The sequence below is a fragment of the Cavia porcellus genome, unplaced genomic scaffold (assembly GCF_034190915.1).
Source record: "Cavia porcellus strain 051 isolate PalLab524CR breed Dunkin Hartley unplaced genomic scaffold, mCavPor4.1 scaffold_18, whole genome shotgun sequence".
Classification (NCBI taxonomy): domain Eukaryota; kingdom Metazoa; phylum Chordata; class Mammalia; order Rodentia; family Caviidae; genus Cavia; species Cavia porcellus.
The window spans coordinates 51492801-51515703 of record NW_026947501.1 but is presented as its reverse complement, the minus strand read 5'-3'; the positions used below and the strand labels follow the sequence as shown (position 1 = coordinate 51515703).

The following is a 22903-nucleotide window of genomic DNA, read 5'->3' as shown; positions in this document are numbered from 1 at the left end:
GATATGTAATCTTTCTATGTTGATTTCTTTCTACTCAGCCTAATTCTGTTCAGTTCTAGCACATATAAGTTGTTGCACATATCAATAGTTTGTCCTATTTTATTGCTGAATACTATTTTGTGGAATTGGAATGAATCACAATTTATTTACCTATTAAAATGCACATGGGTTGTCCAGCCAGGCATGTTGGTGCCTGCCTGTAATCCTAGCACTGGGGAGGCTGAGTAAAGAGGAGTGTTGAAAGTTCAAAACTAGCCTGGGCTACATACCAGCCTGAACTGCCAGGCGAGACACTGTGTCAAAAGACCAATAATAAATAAATAAATAAATAAATAAATAAATTGAGGCACAAAAACTGTGTTGTGTTTTATTTTTGGCTGTTTTATATAAACTAGTCACAAAAAGTTGTTTCTTTGTAAACAGATTTTTATTCCTTAGGAATAAATGTGCAAGAGTGTAATTGCTGGGTTGTATGAAAAATACCTTTTTAGTTTTATAAAAAACTTGACTTGTTTTCGTACCATTTATATGAGTGGTCTAGTTCCTCCATACCAGCATTGATTATTATCTCTATTTTGGAGGCAGCATTCATTAGTACATATGATATCTCACTGTGACTTAAATTTGCATTTCCTAAATGACTAATGGCATAGAATGTCTTTTTATTTGACATATTGGTGTTTTATGCCTGTTGCCCATTTTTCTTACTAAATTGTTTAGATTTTTACTGTTGAGCATTAAAAATATATTATGGATATTAGTTCTTTTTCAGATGTGTGATTTAAAATACTTTCTCCTACTCTGTAGCTTGTTTTTCTAATCCCCCCAAAATTTGTTTTTCTATTTCCCACAGCCAAAGTTTTTAACTTTGATGAGTTTCAAGTTTTCTCATGCTTTAAGTTTCAAAAATTAACCCTTTGCTTATACTACATCCCAAAGATTTTATTTTTCCAAAAGGTTTTTCATTTATAATTTTTTCATTTAAGTTATGTATCTTGAGTTCACTTTTATATAAGAAGTAAGGGCTGAGGTTAATTTTTTTGTTTTTTCACATATATGGATATACCAGCACATTTGTTTAGCAATCTATTCTTTTTATATCAAATTGATTTTGTATCACTGTAAAATAAGTTGTCCAACTTCTGGGACTATTTTGGTTTCTCCTGTGTTACTGATTTTTTTGTGTCTGTTTCTATGCTAGTATACTTTTGGCTATCGTAGTTACATATTAAGGCTTGAACTGTGGTAAAGTGATTTCTTTTAATCTTTTTTCTTTATAAAATTGTTTTAGTTATTTTTAGTGCCTTTGCCATCTTTTCTGTGCTTAGCTGTGTCCTAAAAGTCTTGAGGGACTTGTATGGCAATTGCATTAAACCTGCATGTTGTTTTTTAAAAATTCATCTTTATTGTGTTGAGTCTTTCAGTCAATAAACATGTTATAACCCTGCTTTATTTAGACCTTTTTGGATTTCTTTCATCAGCATTCTGTAATACTCACTTTATAAGTCCTGTAAGTGTTTTGTCTGATTTAAATACTTTCTTAGGACTGAATGTAAATATTTTTCCTTATTCTTAAAAAAAAATAAAAGTTTAGTTTTTAAAATTACAGAATATACTGTGATTACATGGGATATCCATGTGTGGAATATATGGATATCCATTATCCATACTCATTATATCCATTACATAGAGTATCTATAAAATCCATATCCACTTTCCTCTATTAACATATTGGCCTGTTACACTTGTTACAGCTAAGGAATATATTGTTAAATGAAATAAATACTTTTTTAAAAAAAATAGGTTTCTTTAGTTTTACTACTATTCTGTTTTCTGTTCCAGGATCCCAAATAGAATATCACGTTAGATAAATCTAATGGACTCCATAGTAGTCATCGCTCCACAGATTCCTCTTGATTGTGGTAGTTTGTCAGATTGCAATGTTTCACTGATGCTGATGCTAATGTTTTGGCTGAGATGGTGCTGGTCAGGATTCTACACTGTAAAGTTACTTTTTTCCTTCATGTTTCTGTATTGTACTCTTTGGGAGGAGCACTCTGTACAATTTATTTAGCCTTTACATGTAGTCATTTAATTTCTTATCAGTATAGACTTTTGGATATTGTTTTATACTTTGATTTATAATTTAATGTTGTTTAACAGTTTATTGTCTCCATTGGCCATTGTGAGCTCTTTCAGTTGGCTCACATCTCCTTTTGTAATAGACCCAAAATTATATGTGTTCATACTTTTCTTGGTTTTGTTACTTTTTTTTCCTGGCATTTTACAAATCCTTCAGGCCTACTTAAACCTTGTCCTGCCCTACCCTAGAATCAGTCAAGTTTTTGCATTCTCATAAGCAGTTATTACTGTCACTTTCTGGGAGTTGAGCCATCCCAAAGTGTGTAATGCTATCTCTTTGCTTTAATTTGCACTTTATTAATGAAAATCAGACTGAGTTTTCTTCTGCCCACTGTTTTCTTTTGCTTTTTTTTTTTTTTTAAAATCAGGTAACTTCAGACCTTTTGTCTATATTTTAATCTTTTTTTCCCTTGAGTTTCTAGAGTTCTTTATATATTTTGCATACAAATCTTGTAGCATAGCATTTTTCAGTACTTTTCCCAGTGCATTTTGTCTTCATTTTCTTATGAGGATCCTTCAGAGCAGAAATCTTAAATTTTTAATAGTCTGTTACCCTTTCTTCCTTCATGGGTTATACATTTTTTTTTTTTCTTGAAGCCTGATTGCCAAACCCCCAAGGTAAGCCTGCTCCCTCCCCTCTGTCCCAGTATCATATAGTGCAAGTTCAGTCCTTTCTCAATGACTTGCACTTTCTCCTTAGTTATAAATCAGATATATGTTATTTGTGTGGGTCCATTTCTGAGTTGTCTGTTGTGTGTGTCTTTTCCATTAATGTGCATGTGTTTCCTTACAGCCGTACATCAACCTTGTTGTTATTATTGTTGACTGGTCAAGTCTTCTTTTACCTTTCCATGAAAACTCTAGGAAGTTAGTACACATTGAAAGAGCACTTTAGAAACCATTAGATTTAAGACTAAGTCATTATTATTATTATTATTTTTTTTTCTCTTTTTCCTTTTTATCGGTACCAGGGATCGAACTCACGACTGCCTGCTTGCAAGGCAGGTGCTTATGCACTGCTGAGCTAAATCTCCAGCCCCAAGACTAAGTCATTATAATTGTTAGGTTTTGTAGCTATGTTTAAGTTTTTTGAACAAATAATTTGATAACTTACTTGCTTCTCATTTTCTGGGAAGACAGGAGAGTCAGAATTCGGCTTGGGTTCCTTGTATGTTGCTTTCTAATTTGTGGCCTTTTGTCATTCATTCATTCACTTGTGGTACTGGGGATTGAACCTATTGCCTTCAAATTGAGCTGCATCCCCAGCCCTTCTCTTTTTTATTTTGAGACAATTTCTCGCTGAATCTCTTAAGTTGTCCTGCCTGGGTCTGAACTTGCTGACCTCCTGCCTCAGCCTCCCAGAGTGATCCCAGAGTGATACTACATGCCCAGTTTATTATCATTTAGAAGCTTCATAGAACTGGTATGAGTATTGATTGATAATGTGTAGTATGTTTAGCAGTTTGTCAGTACAATGCCGATATGATAAGCACTCAAAATCTTAATCTTTTATTGGCTAGAAGAAGCCTTACAAATAGTATACTAATAGTATATAGGGTTACATTTGTAAACCTATATACTATTACTCTAGCATTATCCCTGAATGTGAGTACTCCAGAAATACAGTTGATGACAAGAGATTTTACAGCTACTTTAATAAAAGTTTTTACAGCTGGAAGATTTTACAGCTACTAAAATAGAGTAGGAACAAGGACTAGCTTTGAAAGTCAAGTACCAGACTGCAACCTTTTCTCTCACCCAGTTCTCAGAAGCAGCTTCCAAGATGCTCCTGGGAGATGCTGGGCTGGATTTAGTTTCCTGTTACTTGATGTGACTGTAGAGTCCTCCTTGATTTATCTACAGCACCTCTAGTCTTTAAGTGTTGCTAATTCCATGTAGTATTTATCTGACTTAGGTCTTTATCTTGCCTGTCTCTGGTCTGGTTTAGTGCTCCTTGTTTCTCATTGTAGCTCACCATTATAGAACAGTGGTGGCGATCTAGAGCCCACACGCCGCAATGGGCGTCGAAAGCTCTAAAAGGAGTCTTACTACCTGGTCTCCCTGCACCTTGACTAGTCATGATTCAGCCTTGCCACTTAACAGCACTGACTGTGGAGTCAGACTGTGTGACAAATCCCGTGTCTGTTTTGTGTAATCCTGGCAAAAATACATGTGTACTTCAGTTACTTTGCATTAAAATCAAATAAAAGAATGTGGTTCAGAAATGGCCCACAATCACCTAGAAATGCTGTTAAAAATACACCGACAAACTCCTGGTTTTTGTTCCTAGGTTCTGTATTTCTTGAGTGGAGCTAGGAAATTCATTATGTATGGAACCATCTCCAAAGCTCTGACCTGCTTTGGGGGACCTCTGGCTATCCCCAGTGCACCCTGTTGCCTTTCCATGCTTACTATGCCTGATACGCACTTCCTCCTTCCCTCCTTCTTCCCTCCTTTTCCTTTGGCTTTCAGGGCTTCTCCTTTGCTGGAAAGCCCTGATTTCCCCATCCTGGACTCAGTGCTGGAGCATGTGGCTACCAGTGCAGCATTTCAGTATCACATCCACTTTCACTATATACAGGATGATAGAAAACATACTTCATTTCTAGCCAACTGTTTACAGAAACATTAAATTTCATGGTACTTTGTGTTTTACAATTACTGTTTTTCTGGTTTGCTGTTTTACCTCCCTTACTAAGCTCCTTGAGGATTAATCTTATATCTTCCATGTCTTTTATATAATCTTTACATTATATAGTTGGAGTATCAGTCAGTATTTTTCTTAGAAATTCTCTTTATCACCCCTCTGTTGTGTGAGTTCTTTAGTTTTTTATTGTGCATTCAATTTTCTGTTTGTTCATTTCAGTCTGAGTGACCATTTTGATTTTCTGTGGATTTTAACTGAAACTTAGTTTGGTTACCCTAAGCAGTATGGTTAGATGGGGAAATTATGAGGTAGAACCCTAATGAAAATGGGGAAGGCTGTGAGCAGATTTCCTTCTGGTTATTTGGTGGTTTTATGTGTTTCAGGTAGTGAGCCACATGCGTTTCGTGTAGGTGTAGATGTGTAGCTGTGTCTTTTTGAAAGTGGTCTTTGTGCATTTTAGTTTTCCTGTTGATAGAATGAGGTAATAGGCTGGTCTCTCAAGTTCCTTCCAACTTCATAATTTCTGCTGTTCCAAGTAAAAATGCACAAAGGTTCCATTAGATGTTATTGATAGCTAAGGAATAAGACTTGTTTTATCCTTAAGTTTTCTCTGCTTTATAAATAACTTTATGTGGTACATAAAATGACTTTGGTTTCCAAAAAAGTTAATTTGCTTTTCTTAAGTAGCTAGATTTTTTTGGGGGGGGGGGTGGACTCCTTATAGCTGTGTGATTTGCGTATAACCCAGAAAATATGGAAGCAGATGCTGGGAGGCTGATAGAGACATTGCCATGAAGGAACCTGCCAAATAGCAGTGTGCTGGCAGTAACACAAAAGGTTAGGAAGATAAGAATGTCTCTGTGAGTGAATGTGCTGTGTGCTCCTGAGTAACATACGGGTCTTCTTTATTTTCACTGAAGTGCCAAGGGTGACATTGATCTTGATGCCTTGGCTGCAGAAATAGAAGGAGCTGGTGCTGCCAAAGAACAGGAACCTCAGAAGACAAAGGGGAAAAAGAAAAAAGAGAAAAAGAAGCAGGACTTTGAGTGAGTATATTTTAAACATTTTATTTTTATTAATTTAGTTACTGGATTTGCTTGATAAACTATTCCAATGCTTCAAAATTTTTTTTTCTTTTTCTAGTGAAGATGATATTCTGAAAGAACTGGAAGAATTGTCTTTGGAAGCTCAAGGCATCAAAGCAGACAGAGAAACTGTTGTGGTGAAGGTGAAAGATTGTTTTTTATTTAGGGTTTAGCTGAATGTAGCTCCTCTGGGAGCTACATTTGGAGGTACTTATAAATGTAGATATGTTAGTTATAAGTTTCTATCAAGTTTGGATTCCTAAAGAGAAAACAATTTAAGGAAAAAAATATTTTAACAACTCTCACAGATAAAGATATTTTAAGTGGGACTCTAAAGATACTTAATAGTGTGTTACCTGTTCATAAAACCTGGTACATTTGGTGATATAGAAGCATCTCACATCTCCACCTTCAGCTTTCTGTGTTTTGTTTTGTTTTTTTCATTCTTTGAGTTTAGATGAACCTCAGAGTAATGGGACAGTGATAACTATTTTTCTTCTTTCAGTTTTCCGTTTACGTTTCCAGTGCCATTTGAAGTTAGTAAATGTTTCAGAGCACCTGCGGGTTTGAAATGTATAGTGAATGTGAGATGTGAGAGTCCCAGACAAGCTTCCGGACTTCGTTTGAGTTTTGTGGACTTGTGAAAAGACCTTATTTTGAAATTATTTTGAGAGGCTTTAAATTTTATTTACTATTTATTTATTTATTTTAAATGTGTATTTAACAAATCTTATTCTGAGGGGTCTCATTTTATGATTTGAAAATAATTCCATTCATAGTTCTAACATTGGAAACTTTTTAGCCAACAGAAAACAATGAAGAAGAATCCATGTCAAAACAAGATAAAAAAAAGAAAGGGCAGAAGGGCAGAAAACAAAGTTTTGATGATAACGATAGTGAAGAATCAGAAGATAAAGATTCAAAGTCAAAAAAGACTGCAAAACCCAAAATGGAAATACACTCTGGGAGTGACGATGATGATTTTAATAAACTTTCTAAAAAAACTAAAGGGAAAGTTCAGAAGTCTAATAAAAAGTGGGATGGCTCAGACGAGGATGACGAGCACAGTAAAAGGACCAAAGAGCCTCCTAGAGTGAACTCTTCAGGGGAGAGTGGCGATGAGGCCGATGAATTTTTGCAGTCTAGAAAAGGACAAAAAAAAAATCAAAAAAATAAGCCAGGTCCCAATGTCGATGGTGATAATGAAGAAGATGACTCTTCCTTCAAAATTAAGACAGTGGCCCAAAAGAAGGCAGAAAAGAAAGAGCGTGAGAGGAAGAAACGAGATGAAGAAAAAGCAAAACTGCGGAAACTGAAAGAAAAAGAAGAATTAGAGACAAGTAAAAAGGATCAGGGTAAACAAAAAGAACCTCAAAAGAAACCTGAGGAGGAAGCTGTCAGATCCAAAGTGATGGCTGATGCTGGAGCTGCTGTGGCCTCTGCAGAGAAAGGAGAGACGCTCATGGCTGCAGAAGGTTGGTGATGGGGTCATAGTGAAAAGCTCTTGATTCTTTTTTTTTTTTAATCCTCCACTTTTAAATTTAATTGTTTTACTTGAAGTCTGTCAGCCAGACAGGGTTTCTGAGGTTAGGATTAATCTGCTTCTGTTCATCTTCAGTTGCAGCCTCTGCTATTTTCCTGACACCAATACTTGTGCCCTCCAAGAGCCTCTGCTGTGCTCAGGGACCTCTTGATTCTTACGGACTCTTAGGTTGTGATCTTTGTGCACTAGACGCATTTTGTTATCTGTCGTTGTTTATAAAAGAATTTAATTGTAGGAACCTTTTAAAGAGAGCCAATGCAGGGCCAATTTATGCAGTTGGGAGGCTGAAATGGGATTGCTTTGAGCCTAGGAATTCAAGACCAGCCTGGACCACATAGCCAGACCTCATTTCTTAATTAAAAAGAAGAAAAACTCAGCCAGTCCTGGTGATCATGCATACCTGTAATCCTGCTGTACTGGAAGGCTGAGGCAAGAAGATGGCAAGTTCAAGCTCAGACGGGGCAGTTTAGCAAGACCTATTTCAGAAGGGCTAAGGGAAAGACCTGGATTTGCCCCCCAGTGCCACCTGTCCTTAACAAAAAGGTCATTTCCACCTTGAACATTTTCATACACAGTACAAAATTATCATTCAAATGGTTTCTGTGCACACCGTGTGTTTTACAGAGCTTCATTGCAAAAATTATTTTTTGCCATTAATAGACTGGTTAAGCTGGGTGTAAGGTTGCAGGCCTGTAGTCCCAGGTGCTTTGGAGGCAGGAGGATCGTGAGCTTGAGGCCAGCCTGGATGACATAGTGAGACCCTGTCTCAAAAAATAAAATAACATTAAGTTGCCAAAGAAAAATTTACTTTTCCTTCAGATAATATTTTTAAATTTCTGCTTGTCTTTTAAAACTCAAGTCAGTCTTATGAAATAGAAAAGTAAGATTAATATACTAAAAATGAGTTAACATCTTCCAAGTGATAATGAGCCATTTTCTTTTATTAGAACCAGCTAAGAAAAAATACATATTCTAATTAATCTCCTTCTTCTTACTTAGAATTAAAGTAGGTAGAGATGGAACAGTTTGCATGGAAAGACTGTCATCTTAAAATTTAGTTTTTCTTTAGAAAACTTGTAATGGAAATGACAGTATAGCTGTGTAATGATTGAAATTTTTATTTGGGCATCACTGCAGAGAAACACCACGAAAGGAGCGTGAGAACTTTTAATTCTTTAGAGTTCTTCAAGTCTAATTTATTTTCTGTCTGTATCTGTTTTTGTTTATGGTAACAGAAATTGAACACAAGACCTTACACATGCTAAGCAAGCACTCTACCATGGAACCACATCTCTGGCCCTTTTTAATTTTATTTTGATACAAATTCTTACTGAGTTGCCCAGGCTGGTCTCAGACCTGCTGTCCTCCTGCCTCACCGTCTGTAGTAGCTGGAATTGCAGTGATGGACCATATGCACCACTACGTTTATATATTTTGTTTTTCTAATAGCCCCTCACAGGGGACATTATCTTTGTCATCCTGTAGTGAAACTAGCTACTAGAACTTAAATGAGAATTAGTTCGTTTTGTTCTTTAGAATTTCAGACAGGTGTTTGCAAGCTACTCTTCCCTGGTACTATGGATTAATAGATACTGAGATACAGTATTGCCCTCTTGCTTCTGACTACTAGTATTCATCAGAAAAACACGGCTCAATGCCAGCATTGTAGCAGGCAAATGTGTGCTATGCTATGGTCCTCTAGGTGCTCAGGACACTCCAGTACACACAGACCTAGCCTTCTGATGGCTTCAGCTTTGGTCTTTTAGTTCTGCCATAAGAAAGCTTATTTTGCTTTTGTTTTATTTGCTAGATGATAATGAAGGAGATAAAAAGAAGAAAGATAAGAAGAAAAAGAAAACAGAAAAAGAAGATAAAGAGAAAGAGAAAGAAAAGAAAAAAGGACCTAGCAAAGCTACCGTTAAAGCAATGCAAGAAGCTCTGGCTAAGCTTAAAGAAGAAGAGGAAAGACAGAAGAGAGAAGAAGAAGAACGTATAAAACGACTTGAAGAGTTAGAAGCCAAGCGGAAAGAAGAGGTATGTTTTTCATGAAATTGACAGTGCTGACTTTTCTTAGCTTAAAAAAAAATTTTTTTTTTTTTGGTCTTTTTCCTTTTTTTTATCGGTACTGGGGATTGAACTCACGACTGCTTGCTTGCAAGGTAGGTGCTTATGCTGCTGAGCTAAATCCCCAGCCCCCAGCTTAAAAATCTCTATTCTGCTAAATGTTTGTAATCTTCTAGTGCTAAAAAATTCATGGTTATTAACAGTTTAGTTACATTATTGTGCTATGACTAATGATGTACAGAAAGTCCTACTTTATTTTCTCTTATAGAGCAGAAGTCTGTGTTATCACCAATAGACTGATATTGTTTAATAATAGTGTACAATATTAAAAAGTATTTTATTTGGAATCTCCTAATAGTACTTTGGGTATCTCAGAGGCTTTGATGAGTGAGTTGTTTACATTTAAATTTTTTATTTCATTAAGCTAATACAGTTTTTATCTGGTGCATCTACTTTCGTAGGAACGCTTGGAACAAGAAAAAAGAGAAAGGAAAAAGCAAAAAGAAAAAGAAAGAAAAGAACGGTTGAAAAAAGAAGGGAAACTTTTAACTAAATCCCAGAAAGAAGCTAGAGCCAGAGCTGAAGCTACCCTTAAACTTTTACAAGCTCAGGGTAAGCAATACTCTTAATCATGTGAACACGTAGTGTTCAGAGAATGGAATGGAGTCCTAAGGAAGGATTCCTGTGAAAGTGCTGTGGAAGAAGTCTACTGAAAATGTAAGGAATAAGTGATGTTTCTTTCAGTTTCATCATTTAGGAGGATGACTTCCATTGTAGTATAGAAATGTTCTTTGTTTGTTTTTTGGTACCAGGGATTGAACTCATGACCTTGCGCTTGCCAGGCAGGTACTTAAGCCACTGAACTAAATCCCTGGCCCAGAAATGTTGCTTTGTAGCCAAGCGCAAGGGATATGTGCCTGTAGTCCCAGAGGCTCGGGGAGATTACTTAACCTGAGGTGTCGGAGATTACCCTGCCTAGCACAGAGAGCCTCCTTCCCCAAATATATGTAAATACAGTCATATACTTCTATAAATAATCCTCCAAACAAAAATAGAGATAGTAATATCAGCCAATGTCAGCAGTTGCCAATGTTTTCCATGTATTGTTTTGTACTCCTCTGCCACATTCTGTTGTTATTTTTGAGACACGGTCTCATGAGGCTTGCCTTAAACTCATTACATAGGCCAGATAGTAGAGTATATTTTTACACGTAACAAACTTTTTGATATCACTTTTTCTCTTCATGTTCAATATTTGGCCTTTGTCTTTCATATGTTACTTAGCATTAATTCAAATCTGGATGCAGGGGAAATCTACAGACTGCATTTGGTTGATATGTTTGTCTCTCATCCACCCTCCATTTTGGCATACCATTTATTTATTGACAGTACTGGATAATTTAGAATTTCTTGTATTTTGAACTTGCTTAATTACATTCTCCTGGTATTGGTGAATATATTTATTTTCTATCCCGTGTAACTTCTCAGATCCTGCAGCCACTGCCTCGTAGCAGTGCTCATGCCAGCAGACATAATTTAGTTCTCTGACTTCTAGTAATGTTAACGTTGAACAATGGCTTGGCAACATTCTCTGCTATAAAAGTTCCCTGTTGACTTGCCTTTTTTGTTTTTTTTTCTTTTTGATGCTGAGGATTGTACTGAGGACCTTTGCACTGAGCTGTATCCCCATCCCCTTTTTACTTGTTATTTTGAGATAGGGTTTTGTGAATTCTCTTAGTGGGCTTGAACTTAACGCTTCTTCTGTCTCTGCCTCACGGAATGCTTGAATTGTAGGCATGCACCACTACTGCCAGCTCCCTACTGACTTTTGTTGTAACGGTTTTATTGTTTCATTTGGCTTAGTTGTGAGTTTTTGTTGTATGGGTATTATTTTAATTTAATGGAGTTTGATGTAGTTGATGTGTTTTTTGTCTCTTGAACACATTGTGCCTTAGATACCTTAGATGTATTTTAAAAATTATTTTCTTAGTACGTATTTGCAATACATAAAGCTTGCATACTTCTTGGGAATAGGCACATGTGCATAGTAAAGCTCATGTTTTAAAAATCCTCTTCCCCTTCCTATCAGTTGTCTTTCTCTGACTTTTAATCCCCCTCTTCATTTTCATTCTTATTGTACGTTTGTGACATATAATGTATGCATTCATTGAGGTTATTAGGTTCCTGTGCATGGCATATCTTAGTTCTTCTTACTTACCTTTCCTTTCTCTCTTTCCCCTCGCCTTTGGTCTCCTGATGCCTCCCTATTTGCATGGGATCTATCTCTCCCCCCCTTTTTTAAAAAGTTTTATTTAAGGAGAAAAAGAAAAAAAAACAAAAAGGGTACAAGTTATATAGAATTTCTGATTCCTAAAAACAGTAGGAAATCACTAGTTAATAGATTACATATTGTCATCTTAGAAATAGTTGTTCAAGTTACAAAATTAAAGCATATAAAGTGGACAGACAGTGAGACTGCAAGCAGTTCTGTTCAATGATCCAACAAAACTCAGTAATATGGTTATCTATCTGATACACTTAAATATACATGCAGTTATGCCTTTAGAGCACTTTTTTTTACTCTCTTTTGTACAATGACAATTACATATTTTGGGTTTTATTACTCCCACAGTTCTTATTACTTTTTTTTTGAAGAGAATAAAACCAAATGTGATATAACAAAACAGAGTCAGTCAAATCAAAAGGATGGACGTAATACATAATGTAAAAACAAAATACAAGGTGATCAACAATGGTTACCGTAATTCCTCTTGCTATCTTAAAAAGAATTGCCTCTATCATCGGTTATAATAAAATTGAACAAAACAGTAAAGAACAAAACCAATAAAACCAAAACATTGGAGACATTACAAGACTTCAAAAGAAGATAATAGTCAAACCAGAATGGGTGTAATAATGAATCTTACTGTCTTCATAGTTGTTGCCTATACTCTCGAACTTGGTACTATCAAGCAAAACAGAATAGAGGAAAATCAGTCAAAACAAGATGGTGAGAGCAATACAGGATTTCAAATCAAGTTAATAGGAAATCAAAGTGGGTTACTATAATATATCCTACTATTTTTTATTTTTTCCTTAATTAAAAAGATAAAAATAAAAAAGTAAATGCAAATAGGGAGGCATCAGGAGACCAAAGGCGAGGGGAAAGAGAGAAAGGAAAGGTAAGTAAGAAGAACTAAGATATGCCATGCACAGGAACCTAATAACCTCAATGAATGCATACATTATATGTCACAAACATACAATAAGAATGAAAATGAAGAGGGGGATTAAAAATCAGAGAAAGACAACTGATAGGAGATTGAGATAAAGAGGACATAACAAAACAGCACAGGTCAAAACATAACCATTTAAGCAAAATAGTGTTTCACCACAAGATATCCCGACATAAAAAGTAGTTACCATAGTGTCTCTTTCCTTGAAATCTTTGATTATAACTTCGTATACTGTAGCATCAAACATATCAAGACAATGTAAAACCATTCAAGAGAATGACAATATTACAGGGTATTCAGAATCAACTAACAAAATAAACAATGGTTTCTGTATAATCTCCTTGTCTATAAAAGTTTTTGTTTATATTATCACATATAATAAAATCCAATAAGATACAACATTTTAAGACCGATGTAAACAGAAGAACAAAAGCTTGATAGGACTTCAAAACAAGATGATGCTAAATCAGCACTAGCTATTATGATGTCTTGTTTTCTCCAAAATAGCTGTTCCTACTATCAAACCTTCTCTGTCTCATTTCTGTTGAGCTCTTTTTCTGTCATTAGTTGTCAGTTTGTCTTCATTTTGCTTTCTGCTCCATTCATTGTGGCCTCTCTGCCACTGTTTCTGGAATCTTGGAATTTTTCTTTTTTAGTATATCCTGTAGTATTGTAGAGTTGAGTTGGTGGTTGCAAATTCCCCTAGTTCCTCTTTATCCTGAAAGCACCTTGTTTTTCCATCAATTTCTAGGGACAGTTGTGCAGGATATTTCAGTCTTGGCTGGAGGTTATTATCTTTCAAAGCTTGAATTATTTCGCCCCACGCTTTTTGTGATTTGATGGTTTGTGCCGAGAAGTCTGCTGTAATTCTGATAGGTGTTCCCTTGTAAGTGATCTGTTTCTTGTCTCTGATGGCTTTTAATATTCTGTTCTTATATTGGATTTCTGGAATTTTGATTATTATATGCCTGGGTGTAGTTCTGTTTGGGTTGTAGGTGGCTGGGGTCCTGTAGGCCTCATATATCTGAGTATCTTTACCTTTTGCTAAATGAGGGAAATTCTCCTGGATTATTTCTGTGAATAGCCTTTGTAGTTCATTTGTTTGTGTCTCCACTTCTTCTTTTACATTCTTAATTCTGAAGTTATAGATCCTCTTAACATCTTCTAGCCTTTGTATTATTGCTGTTTCCTTGTTATTTTTAAGAAGTTTTTCATTTCATGCTCTCACATTACAAATCTGTCGTCCTCCTCAGTTTCTTTCAAGCTGTTATGCCAGCTTTCAATAGAGTTTTTAGTTTCCTGGTAATCTCTTTGAACCTGCTTCACATATTCTATGTTTTCTCTATTTTCTCCATCAAACAATTCTCCCCTTTTTTTCTGTTCTTCCATTCCACCATCTGTTTTTTCTTGGGTGGTGCTTAGCATTTCTCTAACTATTCTACTTATATCTTGCTTTACTTCGTTAAATGCTTCACTTTTGAACTTGTCTATGAGGCTCTGGAGATAGCGCTTTATGTCTATTGGTGCCGTGTCTGATATTGCATGTTTTCTGTCCTCATTCTCCTTTGCATTTACCTTTCCTGGATCAGGTTCTCAGGATTGGGGACTGAGGACTCTTTCTTGTTGTTCCGTCTTCCCATACTTTTTGTTCCTTCCATACAAGTGTATATAGGAGGCCCAGTTTCTTTCTTTGTCGGTTACAGTTTGTTTGAATTGTGCTGGCTAGGTGTTCCCGCCCACTGCAGTGTACTAGGGAGACACAGACCTGGGCAGCCTCTGCTGGGCCCACCCCTCCAGGCCAACCTACTAAAGACTTCACTGCTAGGGTACACTGCCAGGCACTGGGACCTGGTTTGGGCTAGCCTACTGGGTCTTAGTCCACAGCATCACCCAGGCCAAGCGCTCCCCACCAATCTTGCTTGAGAGGGGAATATGCGACTAAAGTCACTGCAGCGTCCTATTCCGGCTAATCTGCTTGGTCCCAGAATGTCCTCTGTTGGAGCCTTCTAGTCTATGGAAGGGTCCCTGCCAGTCCTGCTTTCAACTCTGTTCGCTTCGTGTTCTGTCCCTGCCATGCCGATTCAGACGCAGCACCAGCAGCAGGAAATTCAGATCACAGTTTCCAGAGGCATGGGTTCCAGCTTCTGGGCTGAGATTTTATCTGTTCCCGTTATAGCAGCGGGATTGCATTTCCGGTTGGTTTCTCTCAGCTTAGTTTGTTCCTGGGTCGGCAGGGTATATCTCCCCTTGCTTAGGACTCCTCACACTGCATCATTCCTGGATTCTAAGCTGGCTATCTGAGAGAGCCTCCATAGCTGCTGTTATCTATCTACCATGTTCTCCATCCCTCCCCTTTTTTTAATACTAAAGTTGTACCATCTTTGGCCAGTGGGAGGACAGTTGGGTTGTTTCCTGTGACTTTTATATACCTAATCACAGTGTCTTTGACCTCTTCTTTGCTTTCTGACTGAATCGAGTATCCCAGCTCCACCTTATACCTCTACATTACATCTGATATTACTGTTTACATGGGGAGCCTGGGTTCCCTGTAGAGTTTGGTGATCACAGTTTGGGCATGTAATTGATATTTTCGATAGGTAGACAATTTAAAATAGTCTCTTTCCTCCACTGAGAAGAATGTAGTGGTTTATCTCTTGATTTCGTGTCCCTCTTGTATTCCACAGATGTTTATTGTGATCATGTTGGGGCTTGCAATTACAATAATAGCGGCTTTTTATTGTGTACTTGATATATATAACTGATGCTGTAATAAGCCTTTGACATTGTATGCTTTTTCTTCATTAAGAAAAAATCCTCAAAAGACACTTCATTCTTGAGGTGTAGATGAAGAAACAGTGACTCAGTGCTTAAACAGCCTCCTAGGGTGACTTTTAAATTGGTCTAAGTCTTTATTATACATTGTGTGTTTGATTAGGAGGAGGAAGTGTGGGGAAATATAGCACTTAGATTTCAACACCTTTTTTTTTAGGTATCAGGGATCAAACTGATGACCTTGTGCTTGCATGGCAGGCAGGCGCTTGTGCCGCTAAGCTAAATTCCCAGCCCAGCACTTAGATTTCAGAAATGTTTATTCATCAAGAAACTAGTTTTTTTTTTTTTAAATGAAATGAGAGAATAAATTTGAATTATTAGACCCAAACATCAAATAGGACTGGTAATTATGTGAAAGGCTAAAAGTACTCATGAAGAAATTGGGATGGGACAAGCAGGGATGGTTCCTTTGTCTCTGAAATGCTCCTGAGGAGCAGACAAGTGGTTAGGGTAATAGGTGAAAGTTCTAGTTTAAAATGATCTTAGTATCTGTCTTTAGAACATAGGTGAAAGAAATGGTTTCTCTAGTGGCATCTCTGACCCTTATCTCTTTCTTTTATTTGTAGTGTAGATGTTTGGCATCATAATGATTCCCCATTTTTCTTTAATAAAAGTCCAGTAGGGCATGATGGTACACTCCTGTAATCCTACCACTCAGGAGGCTGAGGCAGGAAGATTGCTACAAGGTCATGGACAACGTGAACTATATATTTAGCCTCTAGTTTCTTGTTAGACATCTGTCTTGACTTGGAAGGTGTAGGCTTCTAAGGCAGGGAAAATTCTAGTCAACCTGATGATCTGCATTCGTCCCTGGCTTAATCCCAACTTTGGTTTAACATTTTCATGATGGGGCTGTAATTTGTTTGTCTTGTTGCCAGATCACTTTGAACCACTAATGGTACATGCATGTCTGTCCACATTGAGTGGTACGTGGTGCCCCATAGGGTGGGTGGTACAAGCTACCTGATATGATAGTCATGTGTATACCACCAGTGGTTCCAGGTGGTAGAAAGTTGTTAATATGCTTCTCTAACCAGAGTTAAAGATATCTTCTTGCAATTTTGGCCAGCCTCACTATCACATATATATTTATATAGTACACATTTTCAAGTCCATACTTTTTGTCACTATTCTTTACTGACTTCATTCACAATTCTGTGGTAAAGACTGGGAATGCAGCTCAATGGTAGAGCACTTGCCTAGCATTTGCAGGGTGCTACAGTCAGCGTTCGTTATGGGGGTGGGGTTCATGCTATGCAATTCCTACAGTTGTTTTCATTATAAACTTCTGTCTGTGGTGAAAGGCTGTGACAGGTGGCGTAAGGGGTTGCCTGTTATGGGAACAAAGGAGAAGGCTGCACTATAAAACCATTTCAGCTGTAGCTCTGTACTTTTGCTGCCATTTATCATTAACTATTGACCAAATAAAGATGTATTTCCCTCAGAATTAGTGATACTTGCAAGTGGCACTTGACTCTGGCTTACTCTCTTATCTTTTTTCCCCCATTTTTATTTTTTCCAAATCCATTTTATTTCAAGTAGAAAGAAGAAAACAATGCAACAAAATTTCAAAACACGTCAATAAATAGGCAACAATGGTATATACATTGCACACTGTCAACCCCAAATCATTTACCCAGAGCACAAGACATCTGCATTCCATCTCTGAACAACACGAATCTTTCTCTTCAGTGAACTCAGAGAAATCACTAGTATAACTATCTTTTAACTACTTTTTTCATATACATATGTTGTTTTTTTCAGCTTCTTACACTAATAAGAATGCGATTTTCACATGTGTCTTATTTCACTAATGATCTCAAATTGCAGCCATTTATCTATAAAACTCTCCATTCTCTCTTTCTTGATGGCTGAGTAGTACGCCACTGTATAAAAACACCACAGCTTTTTTATCCATTCCTCAGTGGATGGGTATATTAGAGTGTTTGCAAGATCTGGCTGTTAGAAATCGTGCTGCTATAAGCATGAGTACACATATATTGCTGTGGTGTGATGTTTTTAATTCTTTTGGGAAGAATATCCATAAGGGGAATACCTGGGTGAATAAGACCTCTAATCCTAGTTTTTTGAGGACTATCCAACCCAACTGTGTGATGTGTGGTTTTTTTTTTTTTTTTTTTTTTTGGTACCAGGGATCGAACTCACGACCTCACGCTTATCAGGCAAGTGCTTGAGCCACTGAGCTAAATCCCTGGCCTCCTTGTCATATCTTATTTGAGTATTTGTTTATTCCATTTAGCAGAAAATATTAAAATACATATTTAAAGCAGGGTAAGAACCATGAATACTGTACTGAGCACAAAAACACAGCACTGCTTACTTTCAAGTTTTCATCTGAGTAAGTTATTTTATTCTTACATATGTTTTGAACTGTTTTATTAAGCTGGCAAAGGGAACAAAAGTTACTGTTTTATAGTAATGAAAACTTCTGTTTTACTTTTGTATTAGTATTCTAGTGGTGCTATGATAAATTACCACAAATTTAGTGCTGTAGTTTAAAATTACATTTATTACCTTATGGTTCTGTAGATTAGAACTGTGACCAGATCTTACTGGGCTACATAAGATACCCGGCAGGACTGCTTGCCTCCGCCCCGCGCCCCGCCCCCCCAGTGGTTTTGGGGTAAGAATATGTTCCCTTGTCTTTTCCAGCTTTGAAAGATTACACACATTCATAGCTCATAACTTTCCTCCTTCATCTGCAGACTCAGTGGTGTTACATTACTCTGGCCATTCTTTTATAGTCCTGTTTTCCTCTGACACTAGAGTGTACTCAAAGAAAGGCTCCCTATTCTTAGGGAACTGTGTGATTAGCTTGGACCTATCAGTGCCTGGATAACCCCGGGTAATTTTCCCTTTTTTTTTTGCAGTGTCAGTCTGATTTCATTTATATAAAATAATTTATATATCTCTAAATGTTTATCTTTACAGAAAGGAGTCTAGAAGGATATTCATCAAAGCATAGAAACCAGGGCCTTGCCATGATAGCAAGCACTCTGTCACTGAACTACTTAACCCAGGGTAATTTCCACATCATGGAGTCCTTACCCTTACATCACACTTTCAAGGCTTTTTTGCTGTATTAGCTGACACACTCATATGCTGTAGGGACAAGGACCTGGACATCTTTGGGGGGGATGGTCGTTTTTCTGCCTACCACACAGTTGAAACTTATTTTTTAAAACTTAATTGCAAATTAAACATTTTACTTGTGTCATGTTTCACCGTATCTTTTAAAGACCAAAATCTCTTGTTAGATAGAGGTCAGTTATCACATTATTCTGAAATGAGCAGGAGATATTACTTGATGCTATTTATCTGCTGGTAGGCATGTGTCTTGTCACTTTAGCCCTAATTTATGTTTGCCAGGCAAAACACAGTTCATTAATCATAACTATGATTAGGAAATAAATGCTAGCAAATTTTGCTGTACTAGTAAGGAATTTATTTGTAAATTAGTGGTACTGAAAGAAAAGATAAGTTAAACATTGAAGTTAATCTTTTTAAAACTATGTCTTAATTCTATGTTTCTACTTTCATATTCTGTTTCAGTCACTTACTGGCCTCAATTTTTGGACTGTATAATGATAGTAGAGATTTCTGTGTCTGTTTAGGGAGGAGGAGAAAGAGTTCCAGAATTTCCATCCTTTCGTTTGTAAATGTTTAAATTATTTTGTTCCCTTTGAATTGAGGGCATTGTTGTGTAAGCATTGTTTATAGCATTAGTATGGTGCACCAGCCAGAGGAGACCCTGATGTGTGAACTCCCCATTGGCTTTTACCTTGTCTCTTTCTGCTTTGGCCTTGTCTCTTTTTGCATCCCTGGATAGAGCTTCTCAACAGTCTCAGGACATGAAAGTGTCAGAGAGCCTTACATTTATGGCTGGAGGGACCAGAAGGGAGTCCAGGGGAGCCACAATGTGTAAGGGAAATTGTGGCAATCAACAGTTAGAGAAAGTCTCACAGTTTTGTATAGGAATTGGTAAAACTCCCAGGCTCACTGGGGAGCTGTATACACTTGAAACAGACCCAGGCTGTGATGTAAACTAGTAGTACCAAGACTTAGGAGTTTTCGCCTGCCTTGCAAGCAGGCAGTCGTGAGTTTGATCCCAGGTACTGATAAAAAGGAAAAAAAGACAAAAAAAAAATTGTTTGGGGCCGGGGATTTTGCTCAGTGGCATAAGCACCTGCCTTGCAAGCAGGCGGTTATGAGTTCGATCCCTGGTACCGATAAAAATGAAAAAGACAAAAAAAAAAAGACTTAGGAGTTTTGAGTGGCTGATCTGCCTGGTAAAATATTAGTTCTGTGTATAGTATGGAAAGCTATTCTAATCTCTGCAACAACCATTTTATACATAAGCAAAAATCAGTAAATAAGTTAAATAATAAAAATATTAAGTAATTCTAAAGAAAGAGGAGTAGAACACAGATAGAATAAATAGAAATCAAATAGTAGCTAGACTTGGTGGTGTGTGGGTATAATTCCCCAAAATTATGGGAGACCAAGGTAGAAGGATCCTGTTAGAAACCTGGCAATTTAGCAGCTGAATGAGGTCCTGCCTCAAAGTAAGAAGGGCTGAAAGTATGATTCTGTGTAAAGACTTTGGGAATCCCCAGTGGGAGGAAGGAGGGGGGAAAAAAGGGAAAGGGAGGTAGATCCGTGATAGGCATAAACCCTGCCATATGACTAGTCTGAGCATACTAAAGGCAGATTATTTGTAAACAAGAGTCAACTGTGTGTGAGCTTAAGAAATCCACTTTTAAACAGAATGGTATAATTAGGAGGCTAGACATATACAGTGCTAACAATCAAAAGAAGGCTGGAGGTGTTACACTAATCTGATGTATATCTTAGAAAAAGGTATTTTACTTAACAGTAAAAAAATCAGTTTTTCAAAATTATGAACCTGTGTGTGTATTCTACATTTACCCAACCTAAAGCTTGTATCAAACATTCACCATGGTAGACTTTTTTTTTCCTTCTCCTAAGGATTGAACCCAGGGCCTTTGCAGTGAGCTATGCCCCCAGTTCTTTAAAAATTTTTTTCAGACAGATTCATGTTAAATTCCCGATCTGAAGACAGTCAATAAATATTTGAAAGTTAATTAGTATACTTCTGATTAACCCATGAGTTAAAGAGAAAGTATGATTGGAAATTAGAAAGCATTTTGGATTGAATAAAAATATCTCTAGATTTGTGGGATGCAGATGACACAGTGCATAGAGGGAAGTTTATAATAATACACACATTAAGCCAGGGATTTTTAGCCAGCATAAGTTCCTGCCTGGCAAGCATGAGGTCATGAGTTTGATCCCTAGTACCAACAAAACAAAACAAAAACAAAAACAAAAAACCCAAACAAAAAAACCCACCAGAAGGGCTTATAGTAATACACATTTTAGTTAAAAAAAAAAAAAAAAGAAAGACTTTAGGAGGCAAGCTTCTATTTTAATCTGAAGGAGCAAAGTAAGCCACAGGAAAGAAATAATAAAATTCAAAAAGTAATGTAGTAGAAAACAAAGGTAATAGAGCATCAGTGAAACTAAGACCTAGTTATTTGAAATAATTTTATAAAATTGATGAAACACTAGAATGACTAAAGGAAAAAGAACTCAGTGTCAGAGTGAAGAGGGGGAGTATTATTACAGTTGTTAAAATGATAAAATGTTGCTATTCAAATCTTAGATTTTTTAGAACAATTCAGAGTACCTAAACTTTCTGTCAGATGTAGCCAGAATAGCCTTATCTCTATTTAAAAAATCTGTATTTAATTTAAACTATATCCATAGCTATTAAATTTTTATCTAAGTTAATATCCAAGAAGGAAAACTCTAAGCCTCCATGATTTCATCAGGGAATTCCAACAAATATTCAAGGAGGAAATGGGACTACTTATATAGACATCTTTCAGAAGTACTCTATTTGAGCGTTAATGTTGTTACTGTATAGGGAAGAAGACATTTCAGAAGAGGAAATATACAGACCAGAATTCCTCATGAACTTTAGTGCAGAAAATCAACAAAATTTTAGTGTTTTGATTCCAGATGTATATACACAGAATCTGCCCCAAAATGTATATATACACTTCAGGAGAAGAAAATAAATATCTGGAAAATAATGAGCCATTTTGAGCACCTCTTGTAATTGTAGAGGCCCAAGTTAATTGTGTTAATCTCATGTTATCTCAGTAAATTTAGTATTAAAATATTTATACAAATTTTTCTTTTCCTGAAGTGTAGAATCTCTGTTTCTGTCTCTGTCTCTGTCTCTGTCTCTGTCTCTCTCTCTGTCTCTCTCTCTCTCTCTCTCTCTCTCTCTCTCTCTTGTGTGTGTGTGTGTCTGTCTATTTTGGTTCACAAACTCAATTCTCTCCATGATTCTAGTCTCATTCCAAACTGGAGGAGAATTAAATCAAATTTCCCGATGAGGTCATTATTGAACCTAACCATTGAATTTGATTCGGTTCTCGTCCATCTTGGTTTGGGACCAGCATTGTGGGAAGAATCAAGTTTGTGAACCAAGGTACACTGTATATACAGAGACCCATCATTTATGTACAGAATCCAGCTATTTGGTAGTGTGGCAAACTGCTGAAGTGGGTATACCTAACATTTTTGGGGTGAACTGTGAATATTTATGTAGAGTTACCATGATCAAGTGAGTGTTATCTTGGGAGTACAAGGAGGATTCAGTATCTGGAAATCAGTAGTTGTATTTTACTGTATTAAAGAAAAAAATTATAGGATTATATCAATAAATGCAGAAAAATCAATTGACAAAATTCATCCAATACATGATAAATGTTTACAACCAATTCTGTGAGCTTTCTTACCCTGATAAAAACGATATTTACAACAAAAGTACAATTATATCTTGTGGTAAAAGACCAAATGTTAAATTTTAATATAATTTAGGCAGGATGACTACTTTCATCATCCTCATTCTACATTGTGCTGAAATGTCCTGACTTGTACAGTTAAGCTAAATAAATAAATAAATAATAAATGGTTTACAGATTGGAGAGCAGAAAAGTGCTCTATTCCCAGGTGATGATTGTTATATAGAAAATCTCTTTTTGTGTTTGTATGTGCGTGTGTGTGCGCGTTGGGAATTGAACTCAGGATCTTGCCTTGCCAAGCAGGTGCTTTGCCACTGAGCTGTATACCTAGCTGGTATAGAAAATCTCAGGAAACTACGTCGTCCCTGAGAAGACTTTTTTAAGAAACTAAGATTAACAAGGTTGTAGATACCAGACCAGATGCTCACATCAGTTGTATTTCTTTCCGTTAGCAGTCAACAACTGAAAATAATTTTGTTTGTTTTTTTGAGACA

At 36.6% G+C, this 22903-nt stretch overlaps 1 protein-coding gene across 2 annotated transcripts in view; it reads left to right on the top strand.

The window, feature by feature from the left end:
* The window catches only part of Eif5b (eukaryotic translation initiation factor 5B), a 66953-nt gene that overhangs the window by 16328 nt on the left and 27722 nt on the right, over positions 1-22903 (top strand). For both annotated transcript variants that reach the window (XM_013154281.3, XM_005004455.4), the window contains exons 2-6: positions 5710-5835; positions 5933-6017; positions 6677-7349; positions 9228-9451; positions 9943-10093. In XM_013154281.3, the coding sequence (XP_013009735.1) occupies positions 5710-5835; positions 5933-6017; positions 6677-7349; positions 9228-9451; positions 9943-10093 (1259 nt within the window). The remainder of the gene's footprint in view (positions 1-5709; positions 5836-5932; positions 6018-6676; positions 7350-9227; positions 9452-9942; positions 10094-22903) is intronic.